We start from the raw sequence: 20,647 nt of genomic DNA, 5'->3' as shown, positions 1-20,647 counted from the left end.
TGGCAGTGCATGCAAACAGAATAAAGAGGTAGACATGTTCAAGGGAATTCCATTCTACTTATTTCTCACACCACTATAATCAGTATTTCTCGTCCATCTTTCCAATGTGTCCCATAAGACTTTCTTTTATTTTAAATGTATTTATTTGTTTCCATCACCATTTATCCCCTCTATACCGTCTTACACCTCTACCTCTCTTTCCCCCACTGCAATCACTACATTGTTGTCCATGTCCATGAGTTGTCTCTCTTTTTCCTTTTTGCTCAATCCTTCCACTCCCCAGCATACCATCACCACCACCACCAGTGCTGTCTGCCTGCTCTCTGTGAGTCTGTCTCTATTTTGCTTAGTAGTTCAGTTTGTTCATTAGATTCCACATATGAGTGAAATTATATGGTACTTATCTTTCTCTGACTGGCTTATTTCACTCAGTATATTGTTTTCCAGATCCATCCATGCTGTGGCAAGGGTAAACTTTCTTTCTTTTTATGGCAGAGTAGCATTCCATTGTGTAAGTGTACCAGAGCATTTTTATCCACCCTTTAGAGTCTAAAGTTTAGACTCTCTAATTGATGCCCCTAGTTCCCACAAAGCAGAATCCATTAGTGAGGTCTGTGTCCCCAGATCCACTCATCCTTCAAGAGTAAGCAAAGGCTCCCAACTATTAAAAGCCACCTCTAGTTTGTCACAGTTAACACCAACTTCTCCATTTTCCATACTTTCACTTCATGCAAATATCTATCTCTATCTCAATAGAACTTCAACCCTGTAAGGGCATAGACTTTGGTCATATTCATCTTTGAAACCTTAGCTCCTAGCATAGAGCAGACACAATAAACTAAACTAAAACAGCATACTTACTAAAACAGGCAGTGGAGGTTATGGAGTCAAAAAAATAAAACAGAGCCCAAGACCAACTCTCTGAGGCCCAAAAGTGTCACCCATACCCTCATTCGTGCATGTGAGACAATCACAAGACAAATAAGAAGAGGCGTGTAGGTTCTAAATGTGGACACTTTCCCATGGACGAGGGGTCCTGAGAGTGCAGAGTGCTCCCCTGCTCTCTGCTGTCTGTACTGTTGTCATACTAACCAGTTCCAGCTGGACAACATCTCAGGGACTCCAATAGAGAAGCACCATCCTTACACAGGGGCATTTAAAAAAGACTGGAGATGCAGCCTGTAGGCTCATTACCTGTAATGCTCACTGGTGGGGATAGTCTGAGAGAAGTACAAAGCCGACGTCCGCGCTCTCCAATGCCACTTCTTTGCAGGAAGAGTGTAAAGGATGCAGTCTTCCAATTCTTCCTGGAGCAGGTCCACCAGCTGTTTATGGGACCCTCCATAGAATGCCTCAATGAGAAGAATACTCATTGGCCCTTCAACCCGCCTCAGATTCTAGATAATAAGCAAAAAAAACATCTTTCAAATATATGTGTATGTGTAGAAAGATTTTTTAAATAAAAACAACTTAAGATATTATACCCAGTAAGCAAGTACAAATAATTTATAGATGCATTATTTTATAAAAAATAGGTGTGTCCCACTATTTAACAAAACATATAACACTTCAGGTTTGTATTTTTGGAATCAATATTATTGCATCATTCATGTCAGTAAGAGGACATGAAGGATGTTTTCTTGTTTTTGATGTGTTTTCTTCATGCCCTAAGATTACTTCCACAAGGACTCCGTTTTCCTCCTACCATAGGAAGTATAAGCCCCTCTCCTTCTGTGGCCACTCACTTCCTAATTTAAACGTCTTTGATCTGACTCAGTAAACTCCAGACTGGCTTGGCCTAGAGTTGTATTGAGTTTTGGACTACTTCTCCAAAAGCCCTTCATGGGCCAGGCCCTTCCCAGTTCAGATATTCTCTGATTCTGTAATTCTCATATTAATCCATTTTTAAATTCACCAACTATCACTACCTCCAATGAACCCATATTTATTAGAAAGCACATTCACATTTAAATCTCAATTCTCTAGTGTTACAAATTTTACGATACAATTTCTTGGGACAGTGAACATATGTTGACTTCCTAACAATTATATATAGCCCACTCCCAAAGAAAGACCAAAGAAATTCAGTAAAGCTATATGCCAGTGAATCAACAAGGTTTCTAGAGCCTTTTCTTAAACAACAAATCTGAGGGATGATGTTATCATTAAAAACATGGTAAATTTTTCATCACAGAGAACTGGTTAGCAAGAAATTTTTATTTGAACAGTATCATTTTTGTTAATGTGCTAGTGAAATAAAAATATATGTAAGAATATAAAAACTTTTATAAACAATTCAATGTATATACTATTTCCTATTGGAAGTAAGGAAGAAAAATATTGCTTTAAAAAATATACCACCCTGACCAGCGTGGCTCAGGGGTTGACCATCCACCTATGAACCAGGAGGTCATGGTTTGATTCCTGATCAAGGCACATGTCCAGGTTGGGGACTCACTCCCCACTAGGGGGCATGCAGGAGTCAGCCAATTGATGTTTTGCTCTCTATGTCCCTCTCCCTTCCTCTTTCTTTTTTTTTTTTTTTAAATATATTTTATTTATTTTTGTACAGAGAGGAAGGGAGAGAGATAGAGAGTTAGAAACATCAATGAGAGAGAGTCATCGATCAGCTGCCTCTTGCACACCCCCTACTGGGGATATGCCCGCAACCAAGATACATGCCCTTGACCAGAATCAAACCCAGGGCCCTTCAGTCCCCAAGCAGACGCTCTATGCATTGAGCCAAACTGGTCCCGGCCTCCCTTCCTCTTTCTAAAAAATCAATAAAAACATTTTTAAAAAAAATAAAAAATATTCCATAGGTTTGAATTCCCCTTTATGACTAAAGAAAACACCACTTATAAAATGGCATATTCCTTTTCTTAATAATGTTGTTCCATGAAATTAGTCTCAACAATGCAGGGATGCTCTTCACTGATAAAACTGTACTTCACTTTGCTCAGACAAAGCCATGCCCATTAAATGGCATTCCAAAGCAAAAAGTCTCAAATGGTTCTCAAAGAAGTGCCAGAAGTGAATAAAAGCTTTTTTCTTGATCTCTGAATCTCCCTATGAGCATTTTGGAGGGCAAGTATACAAACATATAATTATCGGCAAAATAAGAAACAGTGTTCCTTGGATGGAAAAAGCATAAACCCTGGAGTCAGGGAGATAAATATTTGAAGCTCAGCTCCATCACTTCCCAGCTGTATGACCTTGGACAAATTACCTAAATTTGTAGGCCTCAGTCACACCTTCTCTAAAATGGGGACAAGCAGTACTAACCACAGAGGTGTGAAGATAAAATTGTGCACAGTAGCTTATGATCAGTAATAAGGTATTTTGCTCTTCCCATTATGATTATAAATCACCTTACTGGAGGAGAAAGAATATTTTCAAGTCTTCCAGCATTTAAAATCAGTAATTTTTAATCACAACCTCCTATCCACCCAGGACAGGTTAGAAAGATAGATACACACATGCAACTGGTAAACAGTGGGTGTTACCCATTCCTCATCAGCAGCTTGCATTTCAAATAAGATTTTAAAAGCCTCACTGGTTTTGTGGCTAAGAAGGAAGCTCAGAGGCTGAGCTATGCAGAAGTTCAATTTTTTTCAAGCCAGCTGGCGAGAGACTTCCACTCTAATCACACTCCAAGTTTAACAAAATGGTAGCCATTAATCCTTCAAATGATAGAAGCTTCTAGAAAGAAACTAGAGAGAGCAATAAAAGGCATTTCTGAGAATGATATCAAAGGTTTCAAGAACGACAGAATAAAAGCAGCTTAACATTAATTGGCTTACTAGATCACATCAAGATATCTACTATCTTGCTTTATTTCCTCTGACCTAATCATGCTAAGGTGTATATGTATTGTCTAATCTTAAAAGGTCTCTAAAAGATGCTTGTAAACGTGGCCTGAGATATTTCCTCACGTGACGGGATGGGATATAAACCACTTTAAAGAATATTCCACTCATATAACCTCAAACAAAGCAACATTGATACTATCAGGGAGGAAAGCTTTCTGATTCTTCATTACTCTACCCTTTTCCATGATTAATCTAGAGCACGTATTATGCCATATAGTTACAGATGTTTCTTATGGGTCTGAATCATCAGTTATCTGCAAAACTGTGGAGGCAGTCTGTGTAGGTGCTGCTGTAGATTCAAGACAATCAGTACGCAGAACTGAACGCCGAGCATGTGGGAGGTTGAAAAATAGAAAAGGGGAAAGAAAAGATTATAGCTATAGAAGATTTCCACCCCTTTAATAGCTCAGTGAGAAGAGTGAAATGTACAGGTTTGAACCAGCGTTTACTGGAGCATGTTGCTAGCGGCCAATGGGTGTGCCTGCATTTGGGGTATTTTTCTAAGGAGAGTAACTATGTCCTACCATCTCTGAAAACTATACTTAGTGGCTTTGATTCATGGAAATTTGTTCTGCTTGTTTTGTGGAGACAGACATATCCTGGCAGCTCCCCCACTTACTTCTACTGCAACTTCTGTGGCAAGAAGAGAATGTGTTCTTCCCTGCGGTCTTCTTAAAGCACAACCTGCAGGAAAGATGATACCCATTAGGTACCAGCAAAAGAGGGAAGCCGAGTTTAAATATAAGATTTAAACCAAATGTCATTACAGCACATTAGAGAACAGTTCAAATGCACTGTGCTTAGTTTTGTTTTAGAAAACATTGCTTGAGACACATAAACATGAGGTTAAAAATACACTTTGTTAAAAAGGATTTTTGATGTTATGCTAGAATTTGTTAAAAGATAAAGGGAGTATATGATTCACCCATAGTAGCAATACTCCCAGAGAACTGCATTGGTCCTCCTGACACCACAGATGCTCACAAGCAGGTCAGGTGAACACAGCCAGTTGTGCACATCAGGAAGGGGTACAGGGGAGTGAGTCCTCCGGAGTGGCAGGAGCAGGGCCCCAACTCTGAAGGTTCTTACTCCAAAACAAGTAGGGCTCCTTCGTGGCAGTGACCACGTGTTTAAAAGATGGCGGGTGAATAGACATACAGGCAAAGGTCTTACATGGGTGCCTGGGTGACTGAATCTATTAAAGTATTTGTACAGGTACAATCACAGATATTAAACCTTAAAACATTTAAACTGTATAAATCTATCAGAAGTTGGGTGTGGTGTTTTTAAAAAAAGAAATGGCACATGCATACACACACAAAACAAAACAAACAAAAAAACACTTCTTCATTGAAGAAAAAAATACCAATCAGAAAGCCCAAGTCCGTTCCTCATGACACTGCAATGGTGAAATTCTATGACATTAAGAAAAGAGTAAACAACCAATACATTTTTGCTATTTATATACTGCTTTCCTTAAAATAGTATAAACAATATTTTGGATAAATTTTATCAACTTTTTTTTTTTTTTTGGTGGGGGTCGGGGGTGAGAGCTCGGTTGAAGGGAACAAAGGGGAAAAAATGAGGGACATCTGTAATACTCTCAATAAGATAATTTTTTTTTTAAAAATTATCAACTTTTAAGTTTTTCGGCTTAAACAAGTAAACTTCAGCTTTAAAAAAAAAAAAAAAAAAAAAAAACTCATTTTTTTCCCAGCATATTTTATTTCCCAGTGACACCAATGAATGAGACTCTACTATACCATTAAAGTTTTATGGGAGTTTAATTCATTATTTATCTATGATTTAATGATACCTGGTTAAATGCTAAACATTAAATTGGCAATATAAAATGAGTAAAAATGATAGTTATGACATAGACAATTTAAACAACTTCAAATTCTACTTAAGATCACGAGAGGTCAAAATGATCTAATTATCTACTTTTCCAAAAAAAAATTGTATTTACAATTTGTATTTACAATTAAAATGGGATGGAAAGGGAGAAATCACAAGAGTATTTCATGGAAACATTTTGACCAAAATAAAAACGTGCCACCAGTCATTTCAGTTAAACATTAATAATGCATTGATTAGATCACTGAGAACAAAAGTAGCCTGAAACCAATGCTGTGAATATTTTTAAATTGTTATTAAAACTTCTTGTCATTTTACCTGCATTTATTTCCAGTTTGACCCAATTTCTTTATTCCCTGAGCCATGAATATTTTTAAGGTGAACTACATTTTTGTCTACCTACTCTAGCACTAACCACTGCTGTGGTAGTTGAATATATATATTTTTTTTTTTACACTATAGATAGAGGAAAATCGCAGTATGTCACTGATGTATTGGAAAAGACGTGCTAAGTAGAAATACATCATGTGGACTTTCTAAAAGTAATCTTACATCTTATTAGAAACCTACATTCATGATGTCAATTTGGTTACCTATAATATTTAAATAATTTTCCAACCAAATACCAAGTAAAAATTTTAAATCAGAGAAATTGTTGTATTAATACATTCCACAGACACCTTACTGCTATTAGTTGTAGGAAGGTATAGTTTCAGTGACGATGGTTTTAACGGTTTTAATCCCACACACATGAGAAATCGATTCCACAGGTTAATGTGCATATGGCTTGATACCTTACCCTTGCACCAATTACTGAAACTTTATTTTCTATTTGCCTATAAGCAATATTTGGAAAAGTAAGCTTGGCAGAGCAAACTGCTTTAAGTTGGGGAAAGTAAAGTTGGGTAGGATTTCCCAATAGGTCATCATTTCCCAATAGGTCACCTGGTATTTTCTGACTGACCCCTTCCCTTCTGCACCTCCACCCACACACCCACTCCAACACATGCACCTTCTCTCTAAAAAGCAACTAATAACCCAGCAGGATAAATTAGGGCAGTACTGAGAAAAGTTAGTGTTACCTTTCAGCCCACTCACTTACTTTAATGATTCATCAGGGAAACCCCGGTTGTTCAAATGTACCTGAAACCTCATTAAATAGCAAAAAATAAGCATGAAAAGATTTCTGCTTTGAAAAATGTCACCATTGATTCCCCTACAGAATCTACGAAAGGCAAATATGCAGTAAAAATACATTTTGCTAAAAAAATAAATAAAAGTTTCCTTAAAGTATTTTACTACATTCATCATCGTTATGGGAGACGGATGTCTATGAAATGGTTTGGGGTTTTTTAACTTTTAAAAATCAGGCACAGCAAATTCATGCTAGCTCCTGAAACCTCGATGTGACCTCTGAAAACTGAAATATAATCTGGCATGAAATGCAGAGTAATAACGTTTCAATCCTAAAACTATAGGCACTGATAATATTCTAGCTACATAATTGGAGAAAGTTTAGCTAATAGTAAGGAATGAGTCAAGATTCCTGAACACTAGTTTGAATTGAAGAAAATGCATCAGGGAAACTAATCATTATTTCATTAACTGATTATAGGACATACAACCTAACATTCATCATATCTTGTATATTATATGTACTTAAATAGCAATATTTTTTTTAAAAATATTGAGTTTATAAAGAAAAAGATGTTGCCCTCTAATAATTTATCCCCCCCCACCCCACCACCCCCCCCCACACACACACATAATGCTATGGATGTTCTAATTTTTTCAACTGAATTTTGTTTACTGTTGACATAACTAAAAGAACTGAGGATTTATGCAAAGATTTGGTAAGAAGACTTATAAGCTATATTCTTTGTGACATAACTTAAAACCATTTTAAAATGTACTTTTCCAACTATATGATTTGCAATGATATTTGAACACATGCTCTTTTCAAATTTACAGTCTAATATACATATATGGCTATTTAAATTTTCCTATCAAATATTTTCATTCTTCTCATATTGGAATTTAACTTTCTGCTTCATATATATATATATATATATATATATATATATATATATATATATATATAACTTCTTCAATGAATTTAATTGATCCAGTCTTGGTTATGACTGTCAGCAACAAATGTAAAATCAACAAATAATTTGATATGCCTGAACTATGACATCATTCACTTGTTTTCAAATATGCATAATTTCCACAAATAACTACATGTGTATATGTTACAATTTATTACCTTACATTTTTATACAGTTACATTCCAGGTTGTATAGCAAAATTTATAACTACAAACATTTTTGTGAAAAGTTTGCTGGTTTAATTTCAGGGACAAATAAAATGCTAACTTTCTTTCAAGTTTTCATTGCTATTAATTTCATGAAGAACTTCAAACTATAAAAGTAGCAATGAATTATTTCTACTGAATACTAAAAATATTCTCAATCTGCTGGCATTTTAAAACATGGCACTATACCTAAAATATAAATTGATAGAAAGTTATACACCAGGAAATCACCTAATCACTCAATTGACCCTAATAAGATTACCCTTTTAACTGTATCTCCATGATACCACACAATCTGGTTCCTGTCACACCATTCTCCAGAAGCCAGCCACAAATAATCTTCCAAAATGCAAATCTGATTAAAAAATTACATGCTCAAACATCTTCAATGTCTCTCCATCATCTAAAGATAAAACCCAAGGCCCTACACAGTACAGTTACAACCTTCTTTTTCCGGCCCCTTCCTTCCGTTCTCTACACACACCCTCACGTCTTTCCCCCTCCCCCTTCAATTCCTCTTCCCTCACTTCTGCAGACTTGGCACCATAGCAACAGCAAGTACTCACACTCATGTAGCTAAGTCACACTTTTTAAAAAAAATCTATTTTTATTGATTTCAGAGAAGAAGGAAGAAAGATCAATAATGAGAGGGAATCACTGATTGGCTGATTCCTGCACGCCCCACACTGGGGAGTGAGCCCGCAACTAGAACATGTGCCCAGATCAGGAATCAAACTGTGACTTCCTGGTTCATAGGTTGATGCTCAACCACTGAGCCCAGCCATGCTATGTTATACTTCTATGACTTCACACCTTTATCTCTTTTCAATCAATCTTTTTTCTTCGTGTTCACTTAATGAACTTTTCTTAAAATTTCTGCTCATGAATTATCAATTCTATGAACTTACCCTGAGCTTCTCTTAGCATGACTTCCTTTCTACTTTGTAAGGTAGTATTATACTTGCTTCACTCTATTTCCATGTCTTGCTTTCCCAAGAGACTGCAAATATCTGAAGAATGGGGACCATGACCATTATGAATACATATTTTCTGGGGGCTAGCCCATAATCTGTTTTTGTAGAGCTGAAGGGAACATTAGGGGGGAATGGGAAGTTGATTCAGCTTTTAAAGTGGCATTGCTTTCACTTAGCGCAGGTCCCAAGAAACCAAGTGTCAGCTAGCACTACATTTGCTTCTAATGATTTCCCATTGTTCCTGAAGACAAAACTAAAGCAAGCCATCAGCATATCTGAACACATTTTATTATATTCTCTTTCAAATAATGATTTTTTTCTTATTGTTCACAGAAATCAGGATTTATTGGAAATAATGCTTAATGTAGATGTGTGTTTATCTTAACCTACTAACATAACAGAAGCAACAATGATAAAGCAATTAAGAGAAACACTATGAGCAATTCAAGTCCAGGCCAAAGCTAGTTTGATGGCCTAGGAGAATATATAAGATCCGTGAATTCTGAAAATCACCTGCAGTTTTTTTAATCTGTTTGATCTACCGTTGCCGTAGTTTAATACTAGAAGTGGAAGTAGGATGAGAAGCTAATTCCCTCACCATCAGTCTGGAGGTCCTATTCCACATTTAGTAATTAGGTTGTTATTTAACGGGGAAGACAAAGACAGTTTTAAATACTTTCTGCCAACACTTATTCATTTTATAAAAGTTTGACAAGATGAAAAACGTATTTGCTTTCTTGAAATGGCATTTCTCCAACGCTCCCGCCTTCGTGAAAGGGGCTGTAAATCAGCTCAGTAGGAGAAAACTCAGTGACAGGACACATTGGGACAGGGATCCCAAGGAGAGATCAGAGTGTGTCACAGAATCACAGGTATGGGGAACACTGCTGCCACTGCTGTCCACCCACTTTTCTGTAACAGAGGAAGAAGTGGAGTGAGAGCGAGGGTCTTCTGACCCCATATTCCTGTGTCTTCCCATTACTCTTCACTGCAGGACAGAAGTAAAAAGCCATCTCCATTTTCTAGTCTTTGAAGTTTTGAGAGTGAATATCAATGTTTAAAAATTATGAATACATAAATGATATCTATTGCAACACATATTTATAAATATGTGGAATATGAATGTAACTATAAGATGATAAATACATGTATTACATATTATCCTATAAAATAAAGCCTAATATGCAAATCGTCCCCTCGACTGGGAGTTTGATGGGGGATAGTGCCTGCAAGTCAACCTCCTGCAGCTCTTCTTCCAGCTGGCCCTGCCCCGGCCAGTGGCAACAGTGGCAGGCAGCTGAGGGAAGGGAGGTCCTGGCAGCCAGAATAAATTCCGTGCACTGGGCCTCTAGTATTTAATAATACCTCCCAACAGTTTATAAACCCAGGACATCAGTGGTATATGTCACACAAAACTGAACACCATGTGGTGAGGGTGGAAAAACTCAAACTTTTGTCCTAATCTCTTATGATTCCTTCCAGAATCCAGCATAATCATCCTCTCCTGACTTCACAATCCTTATCCTTCATATTTCCCCAGCTCTAACCTGACCTCTTTTTGACAGGATAATAGGCCTTGAGGACTAGCATGGAAGAAAGCCAATATCCAAGGTTCACATGACAAGAAGGGTTTGCTCTGGGATATAAGGTCACCTATATAACTACATTACGTATGTATCGTAATTTACTACAGTCACCATCAAATAAAGCCCAAGTCCACCTGATGTAACAGTCTGTAGTACTTCTTTGTACTTACCACTTGTTGGCTATGTTTATATGAGTGATTACACAACATCTGCATCCTCCACTGGGTGTTCCGTTCCAGGAGGTGAGGGACCAGGTCTGCTTGCTTACCACTACATCCCCAACACTTAGCAAACAGAAAGTGTTCAACAAATGTGAACTGAGACAATAAACCATAAAACCCTTTAGCAATGGCATTGACAATTTCTTCCTAATTCATCCAAGATCTCTATTATTATCAACCACAAACAATCACCTCTTACTACTATTAATTACTACTTAGTCATTTTATCATCATCTAAATGTAACAGGTGGCATCTTATTGTATCTGAAAGCCATAACTCATCCTAAGGAAAACCGTGCCACTGACAGCATTGCTGTGGGATACAGAAGCCATGCTTCATGCCATAGGCAGCTGTCTTCTCTGACTGCTGTTCTCTATAATAATATTTCACCCAAGGACAGTCCAGTCTATAACCTAAAAGAAATTAACTGGTTCAATTATTAGACAGGCATTTTTTATTGGACAGAAGCATTATCTTACTACCCTGCATGGGCCTTTTTGTCAAAATTTAACTCAGACTTGATTTGTGCAAGGAAATCATAACTATACACACCAAATACGTTGAAAATAAAACAACTAATTTCTTAAATATACTGGCACTAGTGGAGACTAACATCTTTTAAGAACTGAATCCATATTAACTAAATAAAAAATTGTGCAGAAGTTTCCCTCTCCCAGTGGGAGGCACATAGCGCATTTTCTGTTAATTTTGAAACAGAAATAGCATGATTACTCTAACACACAAACATTCTCAATGTCCTATTTGAAGTACAGCAACCCAAGCACACATGGGTGGCATTCCCTTGATGAGTTGAAATAAATGTCACCAAGTATAAAGTTCTGGATTTATTCACTTCCAGTGAAGAATGAAAAGGACGCAATCTCACAACTCAATCTATTTATCAGTAAGGGGAAATCCACTTAAAAGAAATGCAAAATCCTATCAGTTCAAGGAAGCAAAAGAATATCAGTAAACACTGGGAGAAGAGAGAAATTTCCATATAGGACTAAAGGCCTAAAAACAGATATCCCTAGTGCCAAGGTTAGATACCTTTAGTGTTTTTAATAATTCATTTTATATAAATGAAAGTCACCTTGCAGTTACAGAACTTTTAAACAGTATTAGGGAGCAAGAGATGAAGGCAATATTAGAATCTGTTGTTTAAGATCCAAATCAATATAAACCATGTTTTAAAGATGTATATCAATTAAAATATTTAGTGAGACTTCTCTCATCTCCAAAGTTACAATGAGCATAGTAATTTACTAGAAGTAGGATTAAAGTATATTTTCTTTTATTTATTTATTGCAGCAGCTCTTTTCCTAATTGCAATACCTTTTTCAAGAATGCTGATCTGTCAATGGTCTTAAGGCATTTACTTATGGTTTAATAAGCTGACACTAGAAAAACTTGATAGAGTCTAGAAATTATAAGTGATAAAATTTAAAAAGCCTAGAAGCCCAGTTTAGATGAGTGCTAAGTAAATCGGGGGCTAACAGATGTGGTAACGAGAGCTGTATCACTATTTTTAAATATCACAAGGGGCGTATTATTAGCTACCCACTATTATAAGGAAAAGAGTCAGTCTGATAATAATAGACTGGAATTTTAAAATCCTGTAGACATCTGAGATGAAGACTGTTGAGTAAAGAAAAGGCATCCAAAAACAACACAGTAGTTTCTGGAAGGTCTAATATTCTCATTTCTGCAGAGGAAGACAGGCTTGCCCCTATCATCTGACACACACTTCCCCTGGATAAAAGATAAAGAGCGGTAGCTCAGAGTTTCCTGATTGGAGCAAGCACCGCGACTTTTATCTATTTAGTGGCCTTGTCTGTCATGGTTATCTCTTTATCAACCTGTTTTTCAAGGAGACATTCCAATGATATAAATATTTTGTCTAATGAAGCAGAGACCCTACAGTAAAGGATATTCATTACAAACTACCCAAAATCACACTTTGCATCCTCCTCATATCTTAAAGAAGTAATTTCATACTTGGCAAACAGTGTTCAAGCAGAGTAAGGTTGCTCAGGAGTTAATTAGTTCCCTCTTGCATCGGTATCCAGAATATATGTACCATGTTTGGGACCATAAGTCTCTCAACTGGGTTAATTAGCATTTACAGTTAACAAATAGCCTGAATCCTTGTACAGAAAAATAAAAACTTAAACTCCCAAAACTAGGCACATAATATACAGAATTTTATATAATAGCTGTTCAATTGACGGTGGTAGTATTGTAAAGGAATACGTTGCTTCCCATTATCATTCCACTTGTTCAATGCTACCTCATGTCTCTTGCCCCATGTGGTTATGAAACTTTATTTGCAAGAACTACATTTAAAATAAATTCCTTCACGTTGTTCAGAGTAGATGTCTGCTCGTTGTAATGAGTTACCTCTCCCAGGAGCAACAGGTGGTAAAATTTCAGCCATCTGTAGATGAGAATAGTGTGTGAATTAAAAGGACCCTTTTCAAATTCTGAAAACACAGCCTGAAGGCTGCTCTCTATTCCACTAAAGCTTGAAAACTGTGCATGTCTTTTGATGCAACAACACCACTTCTGATAATTAACTCTGGAAATTGTCAAGAATCTTTATTGAAATATTTGCCTATATCTGAAAATCAAAATATCCAACAAAAAAGGATCCCTTGTGATTAAATGACTATGATAAAAAATCATAGTGAAGAATATTGATTGGCATGGGAAATGTTTCATATTGCATGAATGCATGAGATGAATATATATATATATATAAACATGATGAAGTGAATAAAGGTGAGATTGTACATGCTCACAGGTACACATATCTTTGATGGTAGAATTAAGAGTGATTTTGTTTTTCTCTTTGTGCTTCATTTTATTCTTCATGTTATCTTCATTGAATGATAAGTCTCAACTTGCAATTAAAAGAAACCATAAATTTTTCTTAACTTTAGGGAAGGAGGCCAAATTGTTTGAAACAAGCCAATTATTGAAGGCTTATTCCCCTCCAGGAGTTTGCAAACAGTTCTCAAATTATTCTAACTGCTATTGCTATCAAGAAACTTATTAAAAAGCTAATCAACAAGGGTTAAACTAGTGAAACTATAGCTACTTACAAACATAATAATTTGGTTTCGTAAGCAATTTTGTAAAAACATAAAATAAAATACTCAATTAATTTTAAAATGTACTTGAATTATTAAATAATTATAAATAGATCGAGATCTTTATCCATGTACCAGAGGCCCGATGCACAAAAATCATGCAAGAGTAGGCCTTCTTTCCCCCAGCTGCTGGCACTGGGGGGTCGGGGACCGGGCTTCCCTCTGACACTGGAGACCAGGCTTCCCTAGCAGCCTTGGCTTCATCCAGAAGGTTGTACATCCGGTCTAATTAGCATATTACATTTTTGTTATTATAGATAAGAAATCTGGAGTTGTACTTTGACCAAGTGTTTTAGAATCTAAAATACTATTCTGGTACTTATAGTTTTGAATAGGAACATGGGAAAACCTAGTGCAAAGTAAAAGTTTTAAAGTTCAAGTAAAATGTCAAGGGTAATTTGTCCCTTTAATAATTAGGTATGGCTCTTGAAATAAGAAAAAATATTTAATTAAAGTGAATAAAATTGAATAGAACTTCCAGTTTCACACTTGATTTCTTAAGTGTCTGTATTAAGAAATCAGGAAAATGTTATTGCACAATCATCCATATGTGTTACACGTGTTAAAAAAAATAAATAAATAAAGGAAAGAAAGCAAAGGACTGATTGGATATTCAACTAATAGAAACACAGTCTTGCAATTTTTAAAAAACTGCCTCCTCTTATAGCCACTCAGATTTTCCCTATATTTATATACATGCAATAGGTGAATACTCAATAAATATTAACCCAGTGGCAACTCAGGCTTTGTAATGAAATATTTCTTAAATGGAACCTCCAGATTCTAATACTTTTTACCATTTAAAAACCATGTTTCATTTTCAAGTAATAAAAACTAACTCTATTATTCCTGGTATCATTTTCTAACATAACCATTTCATTTTTAAAATCACCTACACTGAAAAATTCAACTTACAAATCTAGAAAAAACTACCTATTACTAAAAGTATATAGAAAACACAAAAATAGTCATGAAAATGTGAACTATGTAAATGCAAACATTAGAGAATAGCCTATCATTTCATCTATTTTTAAACAATTCACCTATCAATATATAATATGATGTATTTTAAAATTTGTGTGAAGTTGGTATGAAAAAAAACCCTCTAATCTTCGGAAAACACCCTGTAGAATTTTTTAACTTTATTACCACTTCGCTGACTCTGTCCCAGAGCAGATCACTTCCAACATTAGCACTCTGACCTTATGAGAAAGTGACAAAATTTATGGTGAGAAAAAATGAGTTTCTGTGGGTTTCCAAAAAGGAATTCTTATGACACTAAAAGCCATATAATAATATTGATTTGATAACCAACTTTTTTACTGCCAGATCACAGACTTAACATTTCTGGAGAAATATCCAAGTGAATTTGCAATAAAATACAATGAAAGAGAAGCTCAAGCTCATGATAAACAGCCTATAATCTCTTTGAAAACTTTAAATATTCATACCGTATAAAATGATTTTTAAAATCAGATCTTTAAAGTTTTCCATATCCCAATTTTTTTACCAATTTTTACTGACTGACCCTCCTCCCAATGTTGAGCAAAAGTCAGTTATCAGCTCCCACCTTTCTGAAAATTTATTTTCCAAGCCTGTTTCTAGTTTCTTTCTGTTTTAAAGGCAAATATACACTGTATAGAAAATAAGCATTATTTTTCTTGTAAAGTATTCCTCAAAAATCAATTAGAATATTCAAAATATTCCATTCTCACTAATGAAAATAAGTTGCTTGCTGAAATGACACTCTTCCATTTCACTGCCCTAAAAATTAAGCTGGCATGGATAATAAAAGTGTTTTCTTACTGGATATGCTTGGCATTCAAATATTTTTAAAACAAACACTAATCCACAATTAGATTTCACAGTGCAATCTATAAAAAATAGAATTTGTTTGTATTTTTCTGAGAGCAATATAGTTTGATATTAATGTTAGAAAAGTTATAACAATGACATCGCTTGCATAAACCTATAAACAAACACGCAGATGCATGTTTTTTATCTTTTTTGGTCTGATTTTGACCATTCATTTAGTAAATATTTCTTGTGCCTACTATGTGCTCATGGTTGTTTCAAGTGCTTGTGGATAAAGCAGGCAACAAAACAAACATTCCTGTTACCACAGGAATGTCTTTCTAATTGAACTAAAAAGATAATCATTGAGTAATTAAACATCAGGTGATGGCAGGTGCTATAAAAAACAATAACCAGAGGTAATAGAGAATAAAGGTAGCTGAGAACTAGGATTGGGGAAGGGGGGTATTTTAGATAGGGTTATCAGAGAACACCTAGCTGATGATAGGACTTCTACACAAAAACCAGAGGAAGCGAGGGAGGGAGCAATGCAGATCTAGATCTAAACCTTCCAGGCAGGAGGTAAAGCAAGACCCAGAGATGGAACACAGTTGGCATGTGCAGAGAGTAGGAAGGTCATTGCAACTGCTGAGTATAAACAAATTTACTTTATTCAACAAGCATCCATTGAATGATTACATTCTAAAAATTATGCTGAGTGTTTTGTGATATTAAGATGACCCACATATAGTTTCTGGCCTCAGGCCTGGATAAAATTACAATAGAGTGATAAATGTTATAAAACATTTGAGCTGGGTCTCAAAGAGCGACCAATAGCGAGTTCGACTTCAGAGAGATGAGCCCGGAGTCAGGAAGGACAGAGAGCCAAAATTTCAACTACAAAGGGGAGCTGAAGAAATGTGCGGAGACTCTTGGCTCACTCAGCAATCAGTCAACTCTCTTCTCTTTTTGCTTTCTTCCAGAATTCAGGCTCACATACTTTATTCCCCAGGTGTGGGGGAGGAAGGGTGGCCCAAAGTCTTCCAAAACGATGTAGGTGGAAAGAAGGCTCAACACTGGAACGTGACCTTCGTTGGGAGAAAAGACACAGCTGCACAACTCTGAACAATTCAGCAGGACACGAGGCTTTTAGCTGACCAAACCCAGCCTCTGGTGCCAGGCTCTCCTGGCAAGCCCTACTGGTCCCATATTTCCTCACCATCTTCAACCTGAATGCCATTTCATGTCTTCCATTTTCCCCCTAAAACCTACAAGTATCTTCATGTCGGTCCTCTACTCAAAAGTAGGTTTGTTTCCTCAGGAGAAAGAGAGAATTACTTAAGAAACAAGACCTCTTAGAATTTGGTTCCAAGTTCTTTTTTTGCCTCAGTTCCCATCACTCTCAGATACATCCCTATTCCACACAACAGACTCCTTGCCATTTTTTCAAACAGTCCATAGGCATCCCCACCTCTAAGCAGCTAGAGCTGTTTGTTCTCCCTGAAATCCTTTAATCTGTACCACCTGTCACATTTCCGCATATACTTCAAGATTCCATTCAAATTCCATCTCACCCATGAAGACTTATATCATATGATCACCCTTCTTCTGACAATCAGAAGTAATTATTCCTACATACCTCAATTAGAGCAGCGGCCTCAATGCCACCTATGCTATCTATACTAAAAAAAGCCTAGGTGGCCCTCACACCCTTGTATCATCACAAGATGGCTGCAGCCCCATGTTGTCCCAAGGTGGCGCCCCCCACATCATCACAAGATGGCCACCACAAGATGGCCAGCAGGAGAGGGCATTTGGAGCCAAACAGGCCAGCAGGGGAGGGCAATTGGAGGTAACCAAGCCAGCAGGTGAGAGCACTTAGGGGCCATTGGCCAGCAGGGGAGAGTAGTTGGGGGTCATCGGACTGGCAGGGGAGCAGTTAGGCATCAATCAAGCTGGCAGAGGAACGATTAGGGGGCAATCAAACTGGTAGGAAGAAATGGTTAGGGGCAATCAGGAAGGCCAGTAAGCGAGTGGTTATGAGCCAGCAGTCCCAGATTGTGAGAGCGATGTCTGACATCCCCTGAGGGGTCTTAAATTGGAGAGGGCACAGGCTGGGCTGAGGGACACCTAGGTCACCTGAATTCCGTGCACTGGCCCTCTAGTAGTGATAGAATGCATATGTGTATTTTCCCAACCAGATTTCAGTTCTGTGGCAGCAAAGTGTGTGCACAATTCATGTTTCTATCTATTCATAACCAGCAAAGTACTTTGCACGCAACAGGCATTCTGAATTTTCATCAATGGGCTACCGTAAATCCTCACCTTAGGAAGGAGAGGGTAAAATAGGTATTCCTGCATTGAAAATTATAGCAGCATCAAAAAGTGAATTAATTTCCCAGGCATTACCACTGTACTAGTCACCTAAGGTCTAAATCACTGCAGACATCGTTCAATGAGAAGGTAAAGACAACAAAAAGCAAACTCTGAGTGCTACTGGGCAGCATAAAAAAAAAAATAAATAAAGAGGAATAAGGAAAGGCAAAGATTAAAGCTACCTTTATCAGCAAGCATTTCCAAAGGATACTAAGACAGTTCATTTAACAAATATTTACTAAGTGCCAGATGTTACACTGATCGTTGAGAACACAAAGGTGAAAACAGAGAGAAAGGGCTGAATTTTTATATGCAATATTTTTAAGTGCAAAGTGTTGGCCTATAAATTATTGCTTCCTAAAGTATGATCAAAAGAATAGACATAAGGGCCAAAAGGGAATGTCGATACCCGACTCTGAGTCCAAAGTAGGAAACTTAGCTTGCCTAAATTGAGATTATGCAGGAACTCTCTCCCACGACTGCTTCTGAATGTTAAAAGGGCTTCCTTTATTTTCACTGACTATAAACTGCTCAGATAGAAAATTTGAGTTCCAGATAATTGAATACATTCCCTGCACTGAGATAAGTTCTATCCATGCACAGGTTGTTTTAGTAATTAAGGTACCAGCTACTCTGCCATCATGAATGAAAAGGGAGGAATTTATTAAAATGGTGTCATATAGAGGTGTTGTATGGGGTATAGTGGATAGTTGTTTGCTTTGTCCTCTGGGGTCAAAATTATAGAAACAGCATGGAAATACAACAAAAGGAGTTCAGGTTAGAAACTGGAAGAGTTGAGTGGCACCAATTCACTACCAAGTTACACTCTGACCCATTTCTTCTGAAGATTTTAAAAGAGGTAGGCTGCTTTATTTTAAAGCAGTTTTGGGCAAAGCAGGCAGATATAAAGATGAACTCTTAGGGTTTCTTTCAGAGATGCTTTCTCTTGTACATAACCATATGCATGTGTATTTTAAAAAATATGAAACCAGGGGCTCCAGTAGCGCAACCGTTAGAGCGTGGTACTTATAAAAAATACGAAACTGCCATGCTTAGAATTAAAAAAATAATAATATACCCCAAATCCCAAAATGTCATCCAAGATAAAATCTGATTTATTGTGCCCTTACCCATGAGGCTTTCAAGGACATAATAATTCCTTCTTATAAATCAACATCAATAATATAAATTATCAAATGACTGCTTACCTTGTGAATAAATTCAAATTGCTTATTTTTTTAAAAAAAAACTAGAATCTTAATATGTGAGTACTACAATATCCTTGTTTAAACAATTGTCTTCCCATAGAGTTAAAAAGAAATACATTTTTATTAAATCATGGAATAACATACTCTAACAAAAGCATTGGTACTAAGTCATTTTAAAGATTTTCCTTTAACCTTTATAATTGAATATTTTCCACTCAAAGCAACTTTGACATCTTTATATTGATACCCCCTTGACAATAACAAACAAGTCTATAAAATTTAGTCCATAGCCCCTCACAAATTAAAAATATTATTGTATCCTTTACATGTATAAATGCCAATAATATTAACAAATGTATTTCTTAATATTCATTTATCCATTCACTCATTCAACAAGTATTTATTGAGGACTAAATGTAAGCACTCTGCTAAGTGTAAAGATACAATGATGATGTAAATACAGTTTCTGTCCTCAGACATACTATATAATAAAAGGGTAATATGCAAATAGACAGAGCAACAGAACAACTGAAAAACGAATCAAAGCATAATATGCTAATGATATGCTAAGGTTGCTCAAACGTTGCTGTGACATGCACTGACTACCAGGGGGTAGTCAACTGGTTGACCAGTTCCTATGATGTGAACCAACCACCAGTGGGCAGATGCTTCAACTTATAGGTTAGCTTGATGCTAGGGTCTGGCCCATCAGGACTGAGCAAGATGGGCTGGACACTCCAGAGGTCCTTCCCCAGCTCAATCGTGCACCAGTGGGGTCCCTCAGTTTGGCCTGCGCCCTCTTGCAAATCAAGACCCCTTAGGGGATGTCAGAGAGCCAGTTTGAGCCTGATTCCACAGGCCACTCCCCAGATGCAGGGTTCATGGCTGGTGAGTGCTGCTGTAGCAGTGCAAGCCTCTCCAGATAGGGACTGATTGGGTGTGGCACAGTGGGGCTGGGATGAGGGGGAGCAGTAGGTAGGAGCTGCAGATGGCATTGGACTGCAGGTTTCGGCCCAATCCTTGCAGGCCATCCAGAGTGACCCACTCATGCACAAATTCGTGCACCGGGCCTCTAGTGGAAACATAATATTGTAATACCAAAACATATGCATTGGGCATCAAAAGGAAACCAAGAGCAAGTTACTATATAAAGTTCCAAGGTCCAAGCATCTACGTATGCAAAATAATTGAGGAAGGATGGCAGATACCTTTAGAGTGGCTCACTCAACCCTCATTCCAATTCTCTTTCTCTTCGCCTTCCTCCAAAATAGAGGCTGGAAAGTAAAAGTGGT

At 37.0% G+C, this 20,647-nt stretch overlaps 1 protein-coding gene across 4 annotated transcripts in view; it reads right to left on the bottom strand.

Moving 5' to 3' along the window:
• Nucleotides 1–20,647, bottom strand: part of GTDC1 (glycosyltransferase like domain containing 1) — a 281,564-nt gene that overhangs the window by 241,280 nt on the left and 19,637 nt on the right. For all 4 annotated transcript variants that reach the window (XM_036421721.2, XM_045575368.1, XM_036421719.2 and 1 more), the window contains 2 exons: nucleotides 4,492–4,556; nucleotides 1,195–1,397 (listed from right to left, as the gene is read on the bottom strand). In XM_036421721.2, coding sequence (XP_036277614.1) covers nucleotides 1,195–1,373 — 179 coding nt within the window. In that variant the 5' untranslated portion in view covers nucleotides 1,374–1,397; nucleotides 4,492–4,556. The remainder of the gene's footprint in view (nucleotides 1–1,194; nucleotides 1,398–4,491; nucleotides 4,557–20,647) is intronic.

Source organism: Pipistrellus kuhlii, unplaced genomic scaffold, assembly GCF_014108245.1.
Source record: "Pipistrellus kuhlii isolate mPipKuh1 unplaced genomic scaffold, mPipKuh1.p scaffold_m20_p_7, whole genome shotgun sequence".
NCBI classification, from domain to species: Eukaryota; Metazoa; Chordata; class Mammalia; order Chiroptera; family Vespertilionidae; genus Pipistrellus; species Pipistrellus kuhlii.
This window is presented reverse-complemented; position numbering and strand designations above follow the sequence as displayed.